The sequence below is a fragment of the Ochotona curzoniae genome, unplaced genomic scaffold (assembly GCF_017591425.1).
Source record: "Ochotona curzoniae isolate NIBS_2020 unplaced genomic scaffold, NIBS_Ocur_1.0 contig_2754, whole genome shotgun sequence".
Lineage (NCBI taxonomy): Eukaryota > Metazoa > Chordata > Mammalia > Lagomorpha > Ochotonidae > Ochotona > Ochotona curzoniae.
This window is the reverse complement of record NW_024465582.1, coordinates 2,735,224-2,754,577: the sequence shown is the minus strand read 5'-3', so window position 1 is coordinate 2,754,577 and position 19,354 is coordinate 2,735,224. Positions and strand designations below refer to the sequence as shown.

At 44.6% G+C, this 19,354-nt stretch overlaps 1 protein-coding gene across 1 annotated transcript in view; it reads right to left on the bottom strand.

Annotated features, from left to right (window-relative positions):
- The window catches only part of ADCY2 (adenylate cyclase 2), a 273,347-nt gene that overhangs the window by 113,129 nt on the left and 140,864 nt on the right, over positions 1-19,354 (bottom strand). Inside the window, exon 4 of the mRNA XM_040977391.1 lies at positions 354-503. Coding sequence (XP_040833325.1) covers positions 354-503 — 150 coding nt within the window. The remainder of the gene's footprint in view (positions 1-353; positions 504-19,354) is intronic.

The following is a 19,354-nucleotide window of genomic DNA, read 5'->3' as shown; positions in this document are numbered from 1 at the left end:
AGTCCCTGCCATTGTGGACAGTGGGTACTACAGAACATCACGGGAGCAAGAGGCTCATATTGAATCTCTTGCCACAAACATAAGCTTTTACCAATCTCTGTATTTCCCAATTCCATGCTGATTGTGGAGTGTTGGTTCTGGGCCAGGAGGCCTGCTGGCAGCTTGAGGAAGACACTATCTCTTGTTTGCTGTCTATAGTTCCCAGGGCAAGGGTCCAGGCTTGGTTATGGGCAAACAGCCACTCTGGTTTCCTTCTGAGGGCCATGACTGAATGAACTTTACATGAGATATGGCAAGAACAGCATCATAGTAATTAAGCCTGAGACATGGTGGACATCAGACTCACAGCTTACCTGCTGACGCTTCTCAAATTCCAGTTTGATCCGGGATTTGATGCAGTTGCAGGTGTCCTGGTAAGTCTGCTGTAGAGCAAGCTCCATGAGATGCTTGTGGTACGCTCCTGCCAAGTTCCCACAGATGAAGATAATCACATTGGCCAGAATCTAAGGACACAAGAAGAGGAACTCGATTCAGGAATGCAACCGGACCAAATGCACACAAGCAACAATCAAGTGTAACTGCAGGAAGTTCATTTTACTTCTGCCTCCAAATCAATATTCTCATTTGCTTAATAGAATCAATCTCCATGAGGGAGGCTGTCCCCTCCATAAACGCATACTCATTGGCTGGGGACACTGCAGGCTCTCCCTCAACTTGGAGCCCAGACATGCGTATTGGGGGATTGCTTTACTTTGGCTAATGTGATCTGGATAGGAACAAACAGGAACCACAATCAAACCTCTCTCAGAGGCTTCACGCATTTCAGGACATTCAGAGGCTGGCCCAGGACAAGAAATGCACAGAGCAGAGCTGCCTTAGCCAGCCTGCATTCTGCTGACACTTGACCAGGACATCTTGTGGCTGTCACATAGCATCACTGCGATCCTCCCCGAAGCTGTGCTCACGGAGCCTGGATCAATGACATTCTGTGAATCAGGAAATTAGTGGCCTGTCAAAGCACCGGCCTCATGATCAGGCATGGAAAAAGCAGTTCTCGATGACAACAATTTGGGAGAAAAGCAGAGGAACATGAGAAAAAACTACAATGTAGGATTGTCCTGTCCAAGAAATAGACTGCTGTCCATGTGGCCCTGTCTTCCCTCCCACGTCCCCTGTACTCCCACGTTGGGAAATACAGATGGCTTCATCAAGATCCCAATCTTCTCCTGAAAGGAAATGTAGTTTTGTGCTTCGCTTTCTAATTTAGCAGTCATTTTTTTTTTCAGATTGTACACATTCTGTAGAAATAGGGTTGTGAATACTGGGATAATATTTGATTCTGTGACTCTACCATCACTTGGTTATGTCTGTATTCTTCAATGGAGACTGGATTAAGACTCCATGCATTTGCATGGTGTCTCAGAAGTCAAGTTCATGTATGAATGTGTATAAAGTTTTGGCTTCATATTGCTTATTTCTTTAGGCTCAGTTACTGAAACTATGCTGAACCAAAACCCAGGCGAGTTTTTTTTTTTTTTTAAAGATTTGTTTATTTACTTTTATTGAAAAGTCAGACATCCAAAAAGGAGAAGAGACACAGAGGAAGATCTTCCATCTGCTGATTCACCCCCCAAGTGGCCCTCTACCAGGCCTGTTTTAAGTTCTTGGTGCGTACAGAAAAAGCATTTTCAGGAAACGGTTTTTATGTTATTTCCACAGGAATAACAATGGTATTCCAGCATGCACTCTGATCACATAGGCAACACATCACACAGCACAAGCTCTCCGTGTTCAGGGCTGAAGCTCCGGGTTGCTCAATGCACGGCCAGACATACGGGGAGAAGATGCTTCCTCCACCCCCATCCCTATTCCTATGACAGGTTACCAGCAACTTGCATCACAAGGAAGGATGTCATTTAGACCAGCTGCCACACCAGGCATGCTGCAAGGCAAACAGGTGACTCTGACCTGAGTCACCAGAGGCATCTTCTTTCTGAGCCTTCAGGGTTGACCATGAGGAGGCTGGACAGCAAATCCTGGTTGTCCTCTCCCCCTACTCTCCAATGAGGACTGTAGAAACCCATTTTCCACCTGCTCTATGCCTTTGTCCATATCTCAACAGGTTATTAACTCAGAAGGAAAACTGGGATATTTAAAAGCCCTGAGAAACACATTTGAGGGATGGAGAGACAGCTGGACATAATGAGGAAAGGGAAGAAGGATGGAATAAAGGTTTCTCTCTGCATAAATGCAGACTGCCAAGGTAGAGATGAGAAATGTGCAGACCCTCAAGAGTCCCCTGTACTCTTCCAGGTAACCGATTCATTTCACAGATATTGGGAACCTAAGAACTTGTAAGGCTCACCCACATCCTCACAGTTCACTTTAGAAAAGCTCTCTATGTGTTCCTGTTTTATCTTCTCCCTATTAATATGAATGATTAAAATACTAAATGTGGCTGTGGCTCTATGTGCATGTGTGATGTATGCATGATACAGTCATTGGTGTGTAGGCACGTATGTGTGTGTGTGATGACTGTGAAGTGTGCCTGGGTCAGGTGGTTAGAGTCTATGTTCGTGTGTGTGTGTTGTGCATGCCCGTGTGTGAGCGACGGAGCCTGGGGCTTGGCAGTGATAGCATGGTCTTCTCTGTGAAGTGTGCCTGAGACAGGTGGTGTGGGTGTGTGCGTGCCCGTGTGTGAGCGAGGGAGCCTGGGGCTCGGCAGTGATAGCATGGTCTTCTCTGCAACTTCCTGGCATTTTCCAGCTTCAGAGCCTCTCTGCCTTCTCACCATCCCACTTTGACACATCATCTCTGTGCGTGCCATGCCGAGAGCACCTGGGCAGTCATCAGGTCCTTCCTGGCTTGTGCCCAACAGCACCATCTTCTAGCTGCACAGGAGTTAATTGCAGTGCCATGTCTGCAGGGCACTGTTAATTAAGTCTTGTCATACTTGGCTTCTGCAAAATGACTACCTGTTTTAGTAAAGATCCCCCAGACCTTGTCATGGCCAGATTTATCCTAAAGGACAGTGCATCGAAGAATGCAGGAGACGAGAAAAGCCATCATAAATCAAGAGGCACAGAATTTAGAAATCCTAACTCCTTCCTTATGAATGTACCTGAAATAGTAAATAGAATACACATGAATTCTTTTATCTTCCCATTCTTCAAAAGTATCCAAGGCAACATTTCAACATTTAGGAAGAAATTCTCCTGGAGGCAGCAAGGGTAGTAACAGAACTGAGAAGATGTCCTGTCATGGCCTGCGCTAACAGGTGCAAGAAACGGATTCTTGGCTAACACTGAAAGCCCAACCAAAGATCCTGTGCCCTGAGTGGCAGGTACTATCTTCCTGGGATCCACTCACCACCTATTTCCTCTGCATTCCTCGGCATTGACTTGGGAGGCCAGTGCTCTTGTGTGATTTATGGGATGTCCCACAATCCCGGATGGGGAGTAAAAAATGTCAGTCACCCTGCACAGGTCTGCCTGAGCTCTGTTTTGGGGATCAGGGTGCAACTGGAGAACTGCTGTGTTGAATTATCAGCTCCATTGGAGAGCCTGACGCGACACACCCTGGGTCTCCTGTATTCCAGTTCTTCTCTTTACCAACTAGCATTATTCTTCTATGCTCCAGCAGCCTATATTGGGAGCTGCCACCTCTGGGTGAGAATCCTCATACATAATGCAATCAGGTACTCTGCTGGTTCCGTGGTCCTCAAGCACCCCACTCAGTGGCTAATTATGCAAATGTTTATTGTCTCTCAGAAAATCCCACTACCCTCCCCCGCCCTCCGACCCCACCAACATTGTCTATAGAAGTTTGCTGAAAAAAGGCAGTGCTTGGTGTGCACCTGTTATCTGCCAACATTCTCAGGCTGCAGATCTTGGTAAAGGCAAGTGACAGGTGCTGGTCCCTGATATAAAATGACGCCCATTTACAAATAACTAGCCTCTTCCCTTTTTCTTCACACCATCTCTAGATGACTTACAATACCTAAGATAATGTAAAGTCCACCTAATATACAGTTCTGTCTAGGGAATGTTGGTGAGAAGAAAAAAAAACCAGGCCGCATACATTTATTGAGACCCAGTTGGTCGGGGGTGGGGGAGGTTGGGAAAACAAACCTCGAGTCTCCAAATAGGGAAGGAAAATTTGCATTGTCCCAGAAATTAAGGAAGAATCTCCTTTGAGTTATTCACTCCGCACACTGCATTGCTTCACAGGACATGAAACCCTTCCTGGCTAAGGAGAATTACAAAGATGCATTTGTCAATTTTAATTTGCATATTCAGAGAAAATGTTTAACAAACAACCAACAGCCTTAACGCAAATAAAATACAAGATTTGCTTTCTTTTAGAAAGCTTATCAAAATTAAATGAATTTTTTCTTCTAAGGATAATCGGGTGACTGATTTGCCATGCAAAGTGACAGGAAGGAGAGAGTGTTAAAGGGAAGGAGGGAGAGGGAGAGAGAAACAGGATTCCTTCCCTAATGGCCGTAACTGCTGGTGCTGAACCAGGTCAAAGGCATGGGTAACAGGGGCTCAAGTAATTGAACCACCCTCCCATGCTTTCCCAGGAGCATTAGCAGGGAGCGGGTCTGCAAGTGGAGCAGCAGTCGGGTCTCAGGGGATGGCAGCATCTTAAGCAGTGGCCCAAGCTGCTGTTCGCAACGCCAACCCCACAGTCATCTCTCAGTCATCTGGCTCCATCTTCCAATTTTGTACAATGACCCCAGTATTTCAATAATAGCCTTCATGTACAAATAGAATCAAATATGAAAGCATTTTTCTTGCAAAATAGCACATTCCTATAATGATTTTCTATGGCAGCAAGGAAGGGTTTGGATATTTTTCTCAAAAACAGGATCAAAGGGTTTTCTTTCTATAAGATAGTGATGCAGAGCACAGGACAACTTCCTATCTTCACAAAGTTGGATTTGTTTTGTAATATCACACAGTTTTGATGTCTTACTGTGTTGCTTCATCTAGCTACTCTCACATCTGTCAGAAAACAGGAAAAGTGGTCTCCTATGGGATGTCTCGGAAGAAAACAAATTGTTTAAGGTAATAACACCACTCAGGATTTACCCTGAAGATTAAAGCCAGACCTTGAAATTGTGCATGGTGTATGATCTCAAATCCGTGCAAATTGAAGCGTGCTAAGACATCACCACAGATGTCTGACTGTACCCAGCATTCTTGCTTGATGCACACATGGGGAGACCTGTCACTGTCAGTAGGTCTCAGCAACTCCCAGGAGGTGCCTGTTACCAAGCCATGTGCTGGCGGGAAGGCTGGGCTGCACCAGCAAAGGATGCTATGTGTCTCTCACAGCGGTCACATCATTCTTTCAAACACACCTTTTACTTTTTCACATCTGTGAGAGCCCAGGAGGCAACAGGAATGTGGACGTGTTTGATTATTTCATCTTATAACCAAGGAAACAGAGTCTAAAAATTAGATGCCATGAATGTAAATGGTTAGTGGACCTGAATGCAGGTATCCACTCAAAACACAGCAAACTACCAGAAGGTTTGCCCAGAGGCATGGGAACAACAGAAGAGGAGGCACTGCCAAGACTGGACATGAGTGCAAACAAAACTTGACAAGCACATCCACAGAGAAGATCTGGGCTGCAAACCCTGTGGGATACTGACAACCCCAAGTAAAGCAGAAGCATGGCCTCTGTTGTGTTTGCCTCTGGATACCAGCAAGATTAGAGGACCTCACAGCCACCCCCTAAGGAAATGATAAAATATACTTGAACAGAACATAACCACAGAGGGTGTTTGTGCTTGCTCCAACCTCTTTCCTTCCTTTTCCTACAGTTTATATTTCATGAGACTGCAAAGGCAGTTCTTGAATTCACTGGCACTATACCCTGACATCTAGTCATTTGTCTTAGATGGGACATAGTTAAATCCGTAACAACACGATGTTGAATATTAAGGATAACATATATCACCGAGGAATTCACTTAAAGGCTCAATCCACACACCTTAGAAATTGAGGCTGGAAGTTCCTCTCCAGGAATGCCATGTCCCATTGATGATGATGCAACATCAACTGAGGTGAGACATCTTTATTCAGCAAACATTAGCCACACATTCATTTATAATCAATTAAATTCTGTGCCCTTTCCCCCCAGTCAATGTCTTTGGAACAAACACAATAAAACACACCAGCAGTAAAAGTTAGCAAGGCAGGTGAATGCATGTTAGGTGATGCAAAGCAAGTTTCTCGCTAGCTGCAGGTGTTGTTACAGCTGCTAAGTCCTCTGATCGCTCTGACATTCTGTTCCCAGTGTCTTCACTAGTTACCTACCCCAAGCACAACATCTGGCTGCTTGTAGATGAAGGAAGACTGTCAGTTAGCTCAGCACATTTCTTCTGATATTTTTATAAAAATATTTACAAAAATAAATTCACTAAAACAGACTTTCCTGGTTTTCCTGGTTCATACTTCCCGTAAACGTCTCATTGATTTGTTATAGTTTTACCAGGCCTATAGAAGTCCCAAGTAGTTCTGTTTGTTTTGTAGTAAGGTCAAAATCTCGTAAGTATTATGCCCCAACAATTTATTAGTTATTACTAAAAAAAAAAAAGACAAGACCTACCATCACCAATACTAAAATAAAATATATTTTATTTCAATTTGAAATACCATGGTGATGTATTAATGGGTTGCCAGCAACCACAGTGCCTGTAAAGCACTACATAAATTTATAAAACTTGGATTTTGATTCACCATATCTCCCATTCCACCTTGATCTCCTCATGGTATCACTTCTTGGTTCAGCTCCCAAAGCTCATCTTTGCAAAAGTATGACACCAACAAATAAACTCCATTTGCTCCAATATGGAAGCCACGAACTACCTCAAGCTAGAAGTTCAGACAATGTCTGGCTGACAAGGATTGTTGCATTCCCCTTGGAATACAAAGGACTCCGGTTTGGCAACCACATCACCAAGGGAAAAGAGTTTCACCAAAGTGAATACTTAAGTAAATTATGGTGTTAAAAGTAGGACAGAGTTGCTACCTGTTGTCTCTGTGCGAACTTTGGGACCTTACATTAGTGGCAACCTTCAGTCGCCTTCCTCTGAACCCAGAAGAAACGATCAAACATGCCTCCTGAGTCCAGCTACAGTCAAGACCTCCCAGGATATGGGCATGCACAAAAGTGACAGAAGTCTGAAGGAATGGCATTGACAAAGATGATAAGGGCAGGTGAACAGGGTAAAGCAGAACTAGCTAGGATTCAGAAATACTGCAGCGCTGGACACAGAGACTTCATTCCCATGCACAGACCTGAGGCAACAAGAGAAGGAGATGCAGCTGGAACGTGCAGAGGATGATGTTGGAGCAGTGGCTGCTCCATGGGAGCTAGGAGGGAGGGGAGTTGGCAGCTTACTACCTGCTGCGAATCCCCCCCCCCCATCCCCCACGATCTGCTTTTAAGGAACCCTCAACCAAGCACACCTATGTGTCTGCACTGCCTAAAGACCAAAAGGCACACGTGTGTCTATCTGTCACCTTTTCTTTCATGCCCACAACAGTGGTCTTCTCTTCAGGAAACAACATGTGGCTTTCTATTTTTGTTACATCATGTTCTAAGTTTTAATTGGGGATTTTTAAATGGGAAATGATTCCTTTTGTAAGATTCAGGTCTGTCTCCTGCGGGTATCCAGCTGTGAGGGATTCAGAAACACTTTCAAGGATTATTTTTTGACTATTATATTTTGGAAGGAAGGAAATGCTCAACTAGTACCTTTGTGCATTGCTGACAAGTCACGTCCCTTAAGTTGTTTCTTTCATTCTTTTTGTTTGGTTGGTTGCTTCTTTACCTCTTATGCACCTCTTAGTTCTGTAAGACTGTCAAGGTGTCCTCAGGCTAGTTCAAGACCAAGCTTATGCCATATTAGTCCATAACACATTTGCATTATTTGCCTACCCAGATCACTGTATCTTAAAAAACAATGCTGTGTTTTCTGGGCAGTTTTATCCTAGGAAACAGGGTAAGATGTTCAATATAGTGAGACTTACACACAGTCTTTCAGGTTATAAAGGAAACCAGAGGCAAAGCCTTGCCCCAGCGCCTGATTTGGGACTACCAAGATCAAAATAAATTCTCTGCTGCTCCCAAATTTAAATGCATTTCTGGGATGGATTAACATGCTTCCTGATGGTGTGAAGAACTGCAAGCCAGGAATAAACAGGAATCTATCCAAGGTTACTAGAACTTTGAAGAGCCAGTTTAAAAATTATAAAACATTCACTTCTGCTTTCAGCAGATAGATGCTATTCTGAAGCTGTGTACTAGAAGAGGTAAAACTACGACGTTTAAAATCCAAGTGAAAACCATCAGATGGATTAGTCCAGGAGTGCTAATTTTCAAGTACTGTATAAAGAATAGATATTCTAGTAAGCAGCCTAAAGAAGTATTTTTGATGATTTATATGTAAATATATATCAGGTTTATATATTATGTGTATATATAAATTTACACATATCAGATTTTTTGTTATGTGTGCAAAACAGATAGTTAAGTGTATGTACTTGATATGAACCAATTACAGCAGCACATTCTCACAAGGACTATATTTTAATTGAGAAGTGTTTTTAATCTTTATTGATGATTTCACAAAACTCTTAGGAACACAAAACAGAGCAGAAGCGTGAGTAGAAGCTTTACAGGTTTAAAGGCGAGGGAGAGGCCTAGCCACCATGTTCATAGACAGCAGGGGAGGTAGAGGCACAGACCAGCTTGAGGCCAGAAGGCTATAGAATCATTTCCCTAACAGAAACACTGAAACTCTCTACTTGCTACAAGGAACAGTTTTCACACCTCAAAGATTTCGATAGCAATCACTGCAGTGAAAGATGCTGATGAGAAAAAGCCGTGCCCAGCATCAGAATTACTTGGAAATGGAACAGGAGTGGAAAAACAGTGATTTTAGATTACATATGAAAATATTCCTTAATGTAGGTCAAATTTGACAACCAGATTCTGCAACCTGTAAGAAAAATTTGAACTCCATCTGAATGATGCAAACAAACCACAGACCTGGACCATCATCCTGACTATCAGCTATCACCATGGAACAATGACACTAAGCTTTGGGACTAGGTCATTCTGAGTAGTTCCTCCTTTGTCTCTTCCTCTCTTCAAATCACTTTCAAAACCAAGTGGGCATATTGCTAATGTATCAAACACTCTCCAAACACAAACTCTTCTCATTGCCCTCATTCTGCATCTTCCCTTCATAGTCACGCCTCTCACACTTCTCCACCTAAGCTCCACCCACTTCTTTGACCTAGTCTTTCTCTCCATACTGCACAGCAACACCAAGATGCCACCACAACTACTCAAGGATACCAGGTACCTGTGTGTCAAACCAATGTCTCATTCCCACATTCTCCTAAGAAAGCTCCCCAGGAGCACTTAGGAGCAGGTGGTCACTTTGTCTTGCTGCGTATCCCGCCTTATCCCAGCTCCCTTGAGGTCTGTGGCTCCTGCTGTGTCGTTACTCCAATTCAGATACTGGCATTCTCTGAAGCTCCATCTAGGTCTCCTTGTAATCAAGTCTCTTTAATCTCTCCATTGCAGTATTTCCATAACTGTGTTTTTCAATACTGTCTATATTGCATTGATGCCCAAAGCTGTGTACCACTGCACCAGACCTCACATCCCAGGTCCAGACTCGAGTTGGCCTCTTCACTTGGAGCTCTAAGAACGTATCCCACATGGACCTCTCCATATATGACTCACCCCTGTGTGCACTTTCAAATTCCACCCATTCTCTGCACTGCTCTCCCCTGAATCAACTCTAGGTATGAAGTCTACGTTTGGGGACCTCCACGTTTGCTCTCTCTCCAAGCTCATGGGCCATGAAAGCATGCTCTGCTTGAGCTGCCAAGCTCCAGTCCGGCCCTCTTTCCTTAGGGCCCATTGCTCCTTTTCATCTCGGCTTTTGGTGTCAGACACTCCCTGGGATGATTCCCTAATATTTTCTAGCTTCTCATCCTCACTGTTAACCCCTTACATCCCCAACATCACCAGGCCAAAGCAATCATTTTGTGTTTATCCACCGGATCTATGCTTCGTGAGAGCAGAGACTTTTCTACTTTGCCACACTGAGTCACATACATAGGGTCTAACAAAACACAACAGATGCTCCTTAACTTATGCTGAGATAATATCTCATAAACCCATTATAAGTTGAAAACATATTTAATGCTGTTACCTGCCAAGCATCACAGCTTTTAATGGACTCACATGAGCTCAGAACAGTTTAGCTCTTCTATAGTTGGGAAAATCACCTAACTCAAAACCCATTTTCAAATAAACTATTAAATATCTCATATACTGTATTGCATGCCTATTGGCAACACAGTGCACACTGCGTCATCTGTTTTCCTCCCAGGATTGTAACAGATTCACACATATTGCCAATCTAGGAAAGATAAGAACTCAAAGCAGGTACCTTCCACTCGGGAAGTGGAGTGTCAAGATTGTACTTTCGTAAGTTGGGGATTCTCTGCACTGGTCAATATCCTTTTAAAGAATGAACACAATCTCCTTAGCATTCTCTCTCTCAGAAGGCACCACACTGGGTCTTAGATACTCTAGTTCATTTTTTTTGAAAAAAAAATGTTTTATGTGATTCAATTAATATTGAAAGCCTGCTATGTGCCGGGAACTGGTTAACATGTCATGACTATAATTTTAAGTAAACAAATTTTAATTTTTATAGCTGGTAAGAAAGTTTCATAGTTGCATTATAAGATGCTATTCTTGAATACCAAGGCTCTGCCTTGACATACACCTAGTGCTTTTCTCTGTAAATGTACATGTATTCTTAGGAGAAACATGGGAAAAAAAAAAAAAAAAAAAAAAAAAGAAGGAACATGGGGAAATTGGAGCTGAAACTGTTAACCTGAAAAGCATGTAAACCTACATTTTTGTCACCTCCTCAGAAGTGACTCTGAGTTTTTGGCTCAACTAGACCTTCTAAAGACAGGTACATGCAAAACTCATGGGAGGAGGGAGTTGAGTGGTGACGCTGTCCATCGGGGAACAGTGACCCTGTCTCAAGAGAAGCTCTCTGGTCAGTTCATCTAAGAACTTGGCCTGTCTGGCCCCTCCCTTTATGAGAGGCAGTCAGGCTTTCAGAACCTGATGACTTAAATCTTCTCTGTAGGTGGCAATGTCACTCCTTATGGGGCACATTAGTGCTTTGCTGGAGGGAGGTTAAAAAAAAAAATCACACGTAGGCATTCATCAATAAACAGAGAGATGCAGAAGCAGGATTCAAAATTTGTAGAAGGCAGGAAGCAGTAGGAAAAAATACCTAAAAAGGTTCTCTTGGAAGGTGCTAATGGAAAAGGGTCAAGAAATACTGCTTAAAATTCAATGATCCTGGGTAATCTACGGATAAGATGATTTCTTGCTACACAGAGAAAAGATGGAAGGTAGCCTCACATGATCATCTTGTCAGCTGAGTTCAAATATTCTTTTGTGCCTTTGGTAGAATTAGGTCAGCATTATAACTGCAAAAAATTAGATTATCCACAGGATCATACTCCGAGGCATGGACTCTCTCTGATACAGTCATAACCAGTGCAGGTAATTTTCCACAAGAGACATGCCTTCTATCTGATTAGATCATTCTTTACATTATGACAGATTCATTTGTGAACCTATCCAGGATAGGAACTAAAGTAGACCCATCTTAGCCCGTTCGTTTTTCCCATTTGACAGGACACACACGGTTCACTCCCATGTCCATATGTGGGCTTCCATCATTTTTTACAACAGTAATGGATCTGATGAAAACACCGCAATGTGTGCTCAGACTACACTTTCAGGGACCCAAAGACTTAGCGTATTCTCAAGGATGGCATGACCTCTCAGTGCAATGGAATGTATCTCCTCTTTCATTACCTGCTGCTAGAAAAACAAAATAAAACTCTCCATGGGCCTTTGCTCTTAAGAACTCAGGGAATTGGGCCCAGCGTGGTGGCGCAAGTGGTTAAGGTCCTCGCCTTGCATGCACCAGGATCCTATATGGGCGCTGGTTCTAATCCTGGCGGCCCCACTTCCCATCCAGCTCCTTGCCTGTGGCCCAGGAAGGCAGTCGAGGATGGCCCAACGCTTTGGGACCCTGCACCCGCGTGGGAGACCCAGAAGAGGCTCCTGGCTTCGGATCGGCTTAACATCGGCCGTTGCGCTCACTTGGGGAGTGACTCATCGGATGGAAGATCTTCCTCTCTGTCTCTCCTCTCTGTATATCTGCCTTTCCTATAAAAACACACACAAAAAATAATAAATCTTTAAAAAAAAAAAAAGAACTCATGGAATCTCAGGGCTTCAAAGGTGGCTATGTGTTTGAATCACCTGGCATGTCCTCTCTTTGGCCATGTCCTATCCTGATGGGCTTCATTATCTGTTCTCTTCACTGACCTCTCCTAGTGACTCCTCTGTTCCCCCCGTTCCTGCCACCTGGGAATGCTGTGGGACCTTGCGGTTACTTTCACAGGATTCAATCTAACTGACCAGGTCAGCTCTCAAGGTTGGCACAATTCCCTTCAGTTCTATGTGTGCCTGGTCTGCCTTTCCAGGTCAGGCCACTTTTCAATACAGAATCAAGTCACAGGCACTGCCTGGCCAACAGCTCTATCTTGAGACCCCTCAGGAACATTCTAGAATGTGGTCACATGGAATTGCTCTTGCTCTTCCAAAGTTATCCAATCTTCCTCTTTATGCATCTGGCATCCCCCTGCATTACTCAGTCCCCCAAACTGGAAAAACAACACCCTTTAACATGTCTTTCCCACACCAGTTGTCAATCATCACCAAGTCTGATAACTTCACTTGCAAAATACCCCTGGAATCTGTACCCACCATCCCTCTTTATTCTTGTTTCTGCTGTCTAGTTTCTCAATTAATTCTGGGCCTCCCAACAGACTCTGATAGACACCAAGGCCCTGAGCTAAGCCTAACGAAACCTATCGAAACCTATCGGGCAGAAGTCATCAAGGGGAGGCAGATGAACACCTGGCCGGCTGTATCAGCCAGACACGGGGGAGGGGTGACTGAGAGTACAAGTGGCAAGGTGGCACTCCCAGACTTCGGCAGCTTCACAGTCAAAATTCCAAGAACCATTGCCAGAAAATTCTGATCAGTTAGGAGGCAGGCTAGAAATCTGCACCCAAATTAACTTCAAGGATGTTGTGTTGCTGGTAGTTTAGGATGCATACCTTTAAAAACCACTTGCTCATAAGATTCACACATGTGATGTCAGGACATAAACTGAATGACGGGCTTATGACTGCTCATGGAGGACTGTAGTACTGTAATAATACAGGGGAAATCCAGGAGCTTATAAAATTATATCATGCTTGCACACATACAGATGCACACACACACACGATCACACATAAATGGCGTAGACTGTCCCTAACCCCGTCAGCCTTCCTGGAAGTCCCTTGTCTCCCCAAGTCTCCAGCCCTTGCTCTCCATAGGTGTCTGCTGGCCTGGTCCCTTGCCCTGGTGCAGCTCCCTCCCTGCTCTCTTCCTACTGCTGGGCTTGACTGGTACAGCTCTTGATCCCAGAACTCAGAGCACCAGGCTTTCAAAGAGAATGCCTTCTGCAGTCCCAGCCTTGTTACACTAATGGTTAATCACTGTATGTGTTTATGAGGCCCAGCGTGGTGTCTTGACACATGGACACGCTGTGCCAAGCATGCCACAGGGGCTGGCCTGAGGCTCAGCTGCCAACTGCAAAGCAGACTTTGCCATTGAGAGAAAGGACATTCTCACATCCAAGCACAGTGTAAAGTACACAGAAGGTATTCCAAGGAGGCCTTTGAACAGACAGTGAGGGAAAGAGATGTCCACATTAGCAGGATGCTACTCTTGCAGATTTTCCCATTTCTAACTGTGTTGCTAGCTCCTACAGGGAAACATCCTGATTGGCAGGGCTGAGTCCCAGAGGGAGCAGGACCAGGCTGAAGCTCCGGTGACTGGAGCCCTGCCCTGCAGCTTTGCTACCTCCTGCTTGGCTAGGAGCCTGGGCACCCCAGCCTCAGCACACAGCTGCTCAAAGAGGGCCCTGTGCAGCTTCCCCTCCACAGTGGCTTGTAGCTTTGCTTTGAATCCAGCCCAAACCACAGCCGTGGCCTCATCCTGCCCTCTCACTGTTTTTCTTTGCCTTCAGGCAAAAGCTAGAAATAGCAGTTGGCAGAGAAAGGGGGAACCAGCACAGCTTAACAATTTTTCCTTGCCCTTCAGTTTAAAAGCATAAAGTCAGGATAAATAGAGTCCTGGACTTCCCTCTCTGAATAGGTTTAGCAACACATATTTTGGGGACTTAGCTCTTAAGGAAGTTCATAAAACTGCTCATGAAATGGTTCTCTTGTTTCATGCCTTGTTTTCTAGCTTATGTGACATCAGTTTAACTAGGCTGTGTTATTTCATTATAGCCCACCTAACTTTCTATTTGAAATACATATTAATTTAAGAAAGGAAAAAAAGGCCACTCCACTGGATTGACTTAATAGAGGCTCTAAGCTCAGGGTTACACTGCCTAGGACACCTAATCCTGAGTACCAGTCAGCAGTGGTGCAGCAGCAGCGATGCAGGCCGCAACACACACAGCCCTTGCTGTGGGCCAGGCCCTGGTCTGACAACCGCATTGTTATTAGTTCACCTGATGGATTTTGCTCCCATTCTATGCAGAGACGTATGGATATGAGCGGTCAGGAGAGGTCCCCAAATGGACTGGGAACTCAGCCAGTCCCAATGTAACGCTGCCAGCTCAGCCATCCATTGACGGGCCTCAGATGAGGAAATCACTTCACTGACTTTAAGAAAATGTTTCAGTTTCTGTGATTCACATTTTCTCAAAACAAATAGGGTTCCTTTGGCAAGTGTTGTTATTCCAGTTGGTAGTGAGGAGCGATGAGGTCATCTACTAGCATGCAGCTGGGGTTCTGACGCCCCAAACCAGCTAAATTAGGGGAACACTTTCAACTGGGCACTCAAGTATCTTGGAAATGCATCCCCTGGCAACTGTTACCATTTTTACGTCTCTAAGTTGTCCATATGAGAAATGGACATTTTAAAGCATCACCCTTTGGGGACACTCTGATGGTTTTCTTCCAATAACATGAAAACACGTCCCAGGTTGGTGAAGGCATGCGGAGGGAGCAGAGTGGGAGATGTGAGGCAGTGCCCTCCACTGCACCTACCCAACCAAAGGGGCAGGAGCCTCTCCAGGTGGGCAGCTGACACACCTGGTGGGGAGGTTGCCAGAGGGCGTGCTTATCTCTGAATGCGCATCGCCACTTCACATTGCCTGCACAGAGAAAGCCCCTTGTCACCTAGAGTCGCACTGACATGACTCACATGCATTTCTGTTTTTGAACACCAGAGAAGACTTTTATCGCAAGAAGCTAAGTGACAGGAAAGAAAATAACAGAACACCCCTTGTCTGGGGGGGGGGTGTCACATTATTAATAATTACTTAATTTTACAAAACAAAGAACTAAAACTCTTCATGTGTGTTTAGCCAAAGCAGTCGGACTCCTAAACATCCCAGAGGCTTAGAACAGCAATATCAGTTTCCCAAGTAAAGATTCACAGAATATTAAAATATAGGTATTAACATATTCACTTACAAATCCTAAAATAAATGCCTGAAAATTTGCAATGCCAACAGTCAACGAGGAATGTGCTAATTGATAAAAGAAGCAACTTCATGCCAGTGTCGATCTGCGCTTTAATTATAACACTGCTGGTTTTTAATTTACTCCTTCATTATTTCAAAGAGCTCGCAGTGCGGCAAGATCAGGTGTTTGGGTACCTGCTGAATTGGGCTCATTCTAAGGGAACAATTATAATTAGGTGATGAACAAAACCACTATCCCCTTGTAAACCACTTTGCCTTGAAGGACAAAGAAAACAGATTAAAAGGGAGGGGGCGAATAGAAAACCAATTTACAATGACACACCAATGTCCCACATAATTGACTTAGAGAAGGCACAGCAGATAGCATTGGAAACAGACCCTGGAGCCTATCCACTGGACAGGGCCTCCAAGCTCTTCTTTAGCTGGAATATTTTGTTCTGCTCTAAAATAAGGCTCACAATATTGATCGAAGAGGGTAAAGACATCAGCTGTGTATATATAAGAGCTTCGGGTTGTTTTCTTCAATAGCAATTTTAAATGGTTTCTTTGGGGTAACTGCTTTGCAAATACAGAAAATTCCACCCTTTTGGCAAAATTTTGGTCATTTGGTCATTTAGTCATCCAACATTGTATAGAGGACAATACAGACAGGTCTCTTGCCCTCATGCAGACAGTGCTTAGGTTGGGACCTATGACCACAAACACACCCGTTTACTAAGTGTATAAATCAGAGACTGCAGCATACAAGGGGACTGCCAAAGAATCACACAAGAATTCCTGGCTACGTACAGAGAAAGACCAGGGCACCTTGGCAAACTGTGGATGGCTGTCATAAAACCTAGGCAGACTTGGGCAGGGCGCCTCTTGCTGGTTGAGCCTTGAAATCTTTGCTTCCAAAAGGTGGCCCAGGCCCTTCATTTCCTCAAACCTTGGGAGCTCAGAGGCCATCCTGGGCCTCTCCCACTGTCCACTTCTGATTGCCTGATCTATCAATGCAGCACGCATCAGCTCTCACCCACTCCATAGCACCAAGCGCCAGTCACACTCAACTCTGCCTGCTGTGGCAGTGACCTCTACACTGACCCCCAGCTCTGCCCTTGTCTGCAGGGCAGCCGGTGACTAATGGAACGAAACCTGACACATGGCATCCACTAACTGGTGATGCTCTGGGGCTTCTCCAGTCCTCTCGAAGCAATGGCCAATGCCCTTCATGCTGCTTCCCAAGCCAGCGTGAGCCACCCCTGCCCATCTTTCCCATTTCAGGGCTTTCTTTTTCTCTTTCCCTGCATCCCGGCTTCCTGGCTTGTCTTTGTATCTGGAACTCTGTTAAGCTAGGTATCAGCATCCTTTAGCTCCCAGCTCAAACGATATCAGTGAAATATTGATGACCAGCTTATTTCAAATAGAAAGCCACCCCTTCCCCAGCACTGTCTAGCTTCTTTTCCTGCTTCATTATTTCCCACACCATCATCACTGTCGGTCATGTCATTTTGTCAGACTTTCAGTTACTGTTCTGCGTCCTCCCAGCTAGAATGCTAATATCCTCACGACGTGGTTTGTTTTCCTTGGGCTCACTGCATTTCCTAGACACGAGACATAGTGCCTGGGGATGCTGAACCCACCTGTGTTGAAACTATATATTGAATGGGTGTCTACTTGGCTCATATTTCACAAGAACAGTTCTGTTCTTTTTGAATGAATGATAGCAATCACTATTTTTCTTCCCTCAGCCCACCCATTCTGTCAGCTCCTACTTGCTATCCTTAGAACTCCAGGTCCTGTGTGACCAACACAGGAAGGAGAGAGGTGAGAACACACTGGTGGTCACTGAAAAACGCCCCATACTCCATGATCCAAGCCTTTGTGTCCATCAGTGAGCTGGCTGAGGGCAAGCCAGCAACCTGTTCAACTTACACCTCTGCACCACCAGGTCACCACTCTCATTCATGAGCTAGCTTCCCAACTTAAACTAAAACAACCTGGACTTAATGAAAACCTGTTTTGCTTGAATACAAAATCACTAAGCATTAGAAAAATTTACATATGAAAAGTAACTTTATTTTTGGATGATAATCCAAAAAGTCTTGGGAATAGCATCATCTCTGGAAATTTTATCCAAACCGTCATGTGTATGCACTGACCTGACATTTCTCACACACTTATTTCAGTGAATCTTCTTGTAGTTTTTGATACAAGCTTTGTACCAGACAGGAAGCTCTACAGTGGTTGCAGACATTGGAGGTCTCCATCAGAACATCCAATGATCAGGATGCTTTTAAGCTATTTGTTCCTTCTGTGGGCTTCCCTCACCATTGAGATTTTCAGGTCAGCACTACTGTGCAGTCTTGGTGCCCCTTTCTGGATCCTTCAGACCCCCGAGGAGCACGCCCAGTGTACAGCCATGTGATGAAATCCCCACCCTAACTCCTACCTGAACCCTCCCTGGTTAGCTCCAGAATTGCTTAACCCAGCTCCAACACACACAGACATTTCCTAAATGTTGCAGAGAGAACCCTGAGTCTCACAGTGGGTAGACATGGCTGAGAACATCAACCCTGTCTTGTGTATGCACCTTTGATTTTAGGAGTATCAGGCACAGAAAGAAGAAGGCTGCCATGGAACACAAGAGCTGCACGCCGATGCTCATCCTCCAGAGGGCGCTGGCGGCTGCTCCCACAGCTCTCCAGGAAGCTCAGGCACAGCAGCTGCTCCCCAGACTCACCTCAATCCCAATTCACCTGCTGTGGCTGGAGGCTACCAATATTTTAACTCTGAAATCTAACATAAAACTTCAAGCTATGCATCCTAAATAACATTACGTGGTAAATCACAGTACCCTAGGAAGGCTCTCTTTATCATTGAGTTTTGCTTTATAAAAGAATCTTTTGGGGCCCAGTGAGTGGCTAAAGTCCTCACCTGGAATGTGCCAGGATCCCATATGGGTGCTATTTCTAATCCCAGCAGCTCTACTTCCCATCCAACTCCCTGCTTATGGCCTGGGAAAGTAGTTGAGAACGGCCCAAAGCCTTGGGACCCTGCACCTGTGTGGGAGACCCGGAACAAGTTCCTGGCTCCTAGCTTCAGACCAGCCCATCCTCAGGTCATTATGGTCACTTGGGGAGAGAAACACTAGACAGAATAACTTCTTCTCTGTCTCTCCTCCTCTCTGTATATCTACTTTCCAATAAAAAAATAAATCTTAAAAAAAAGAGAATCTTTTGTACATAACTATTCATGGGTTTGTGGTGCCCAACCTAAGTCAAGTGGAGCTTTCTACACAGCTCGGTCTCAGGTGAAGCCTAGAACTTTTGTTCAGCTCACTATATTATAAAACCTCAGCCCTTCAGCACTTTCATGTTTGAACAATAGATTGGACTCCAGTGAGTTTAATAGAGTGTTTCTGACTATTAAACATCGACTTTTTATTTCACAATCTGTTCTGACAGTAGCTAAGCAAGGTTTCCTTTGCCATTTTACCTTTGGTTTCTGGTAAGTTCCCAGGAGCTCTTCCCTATTCGTGAATTTTATTTTTCTTTTTGCCAGACCCCACCGCACTGTGCCTGCATGTGAGGGGCCTGACAACGGGGACCCTGCTCTCCCTGTGGGGGGTAGTCTCCATCATTTCTTCAGACTTTTGTGTTCTTTCAACACTTA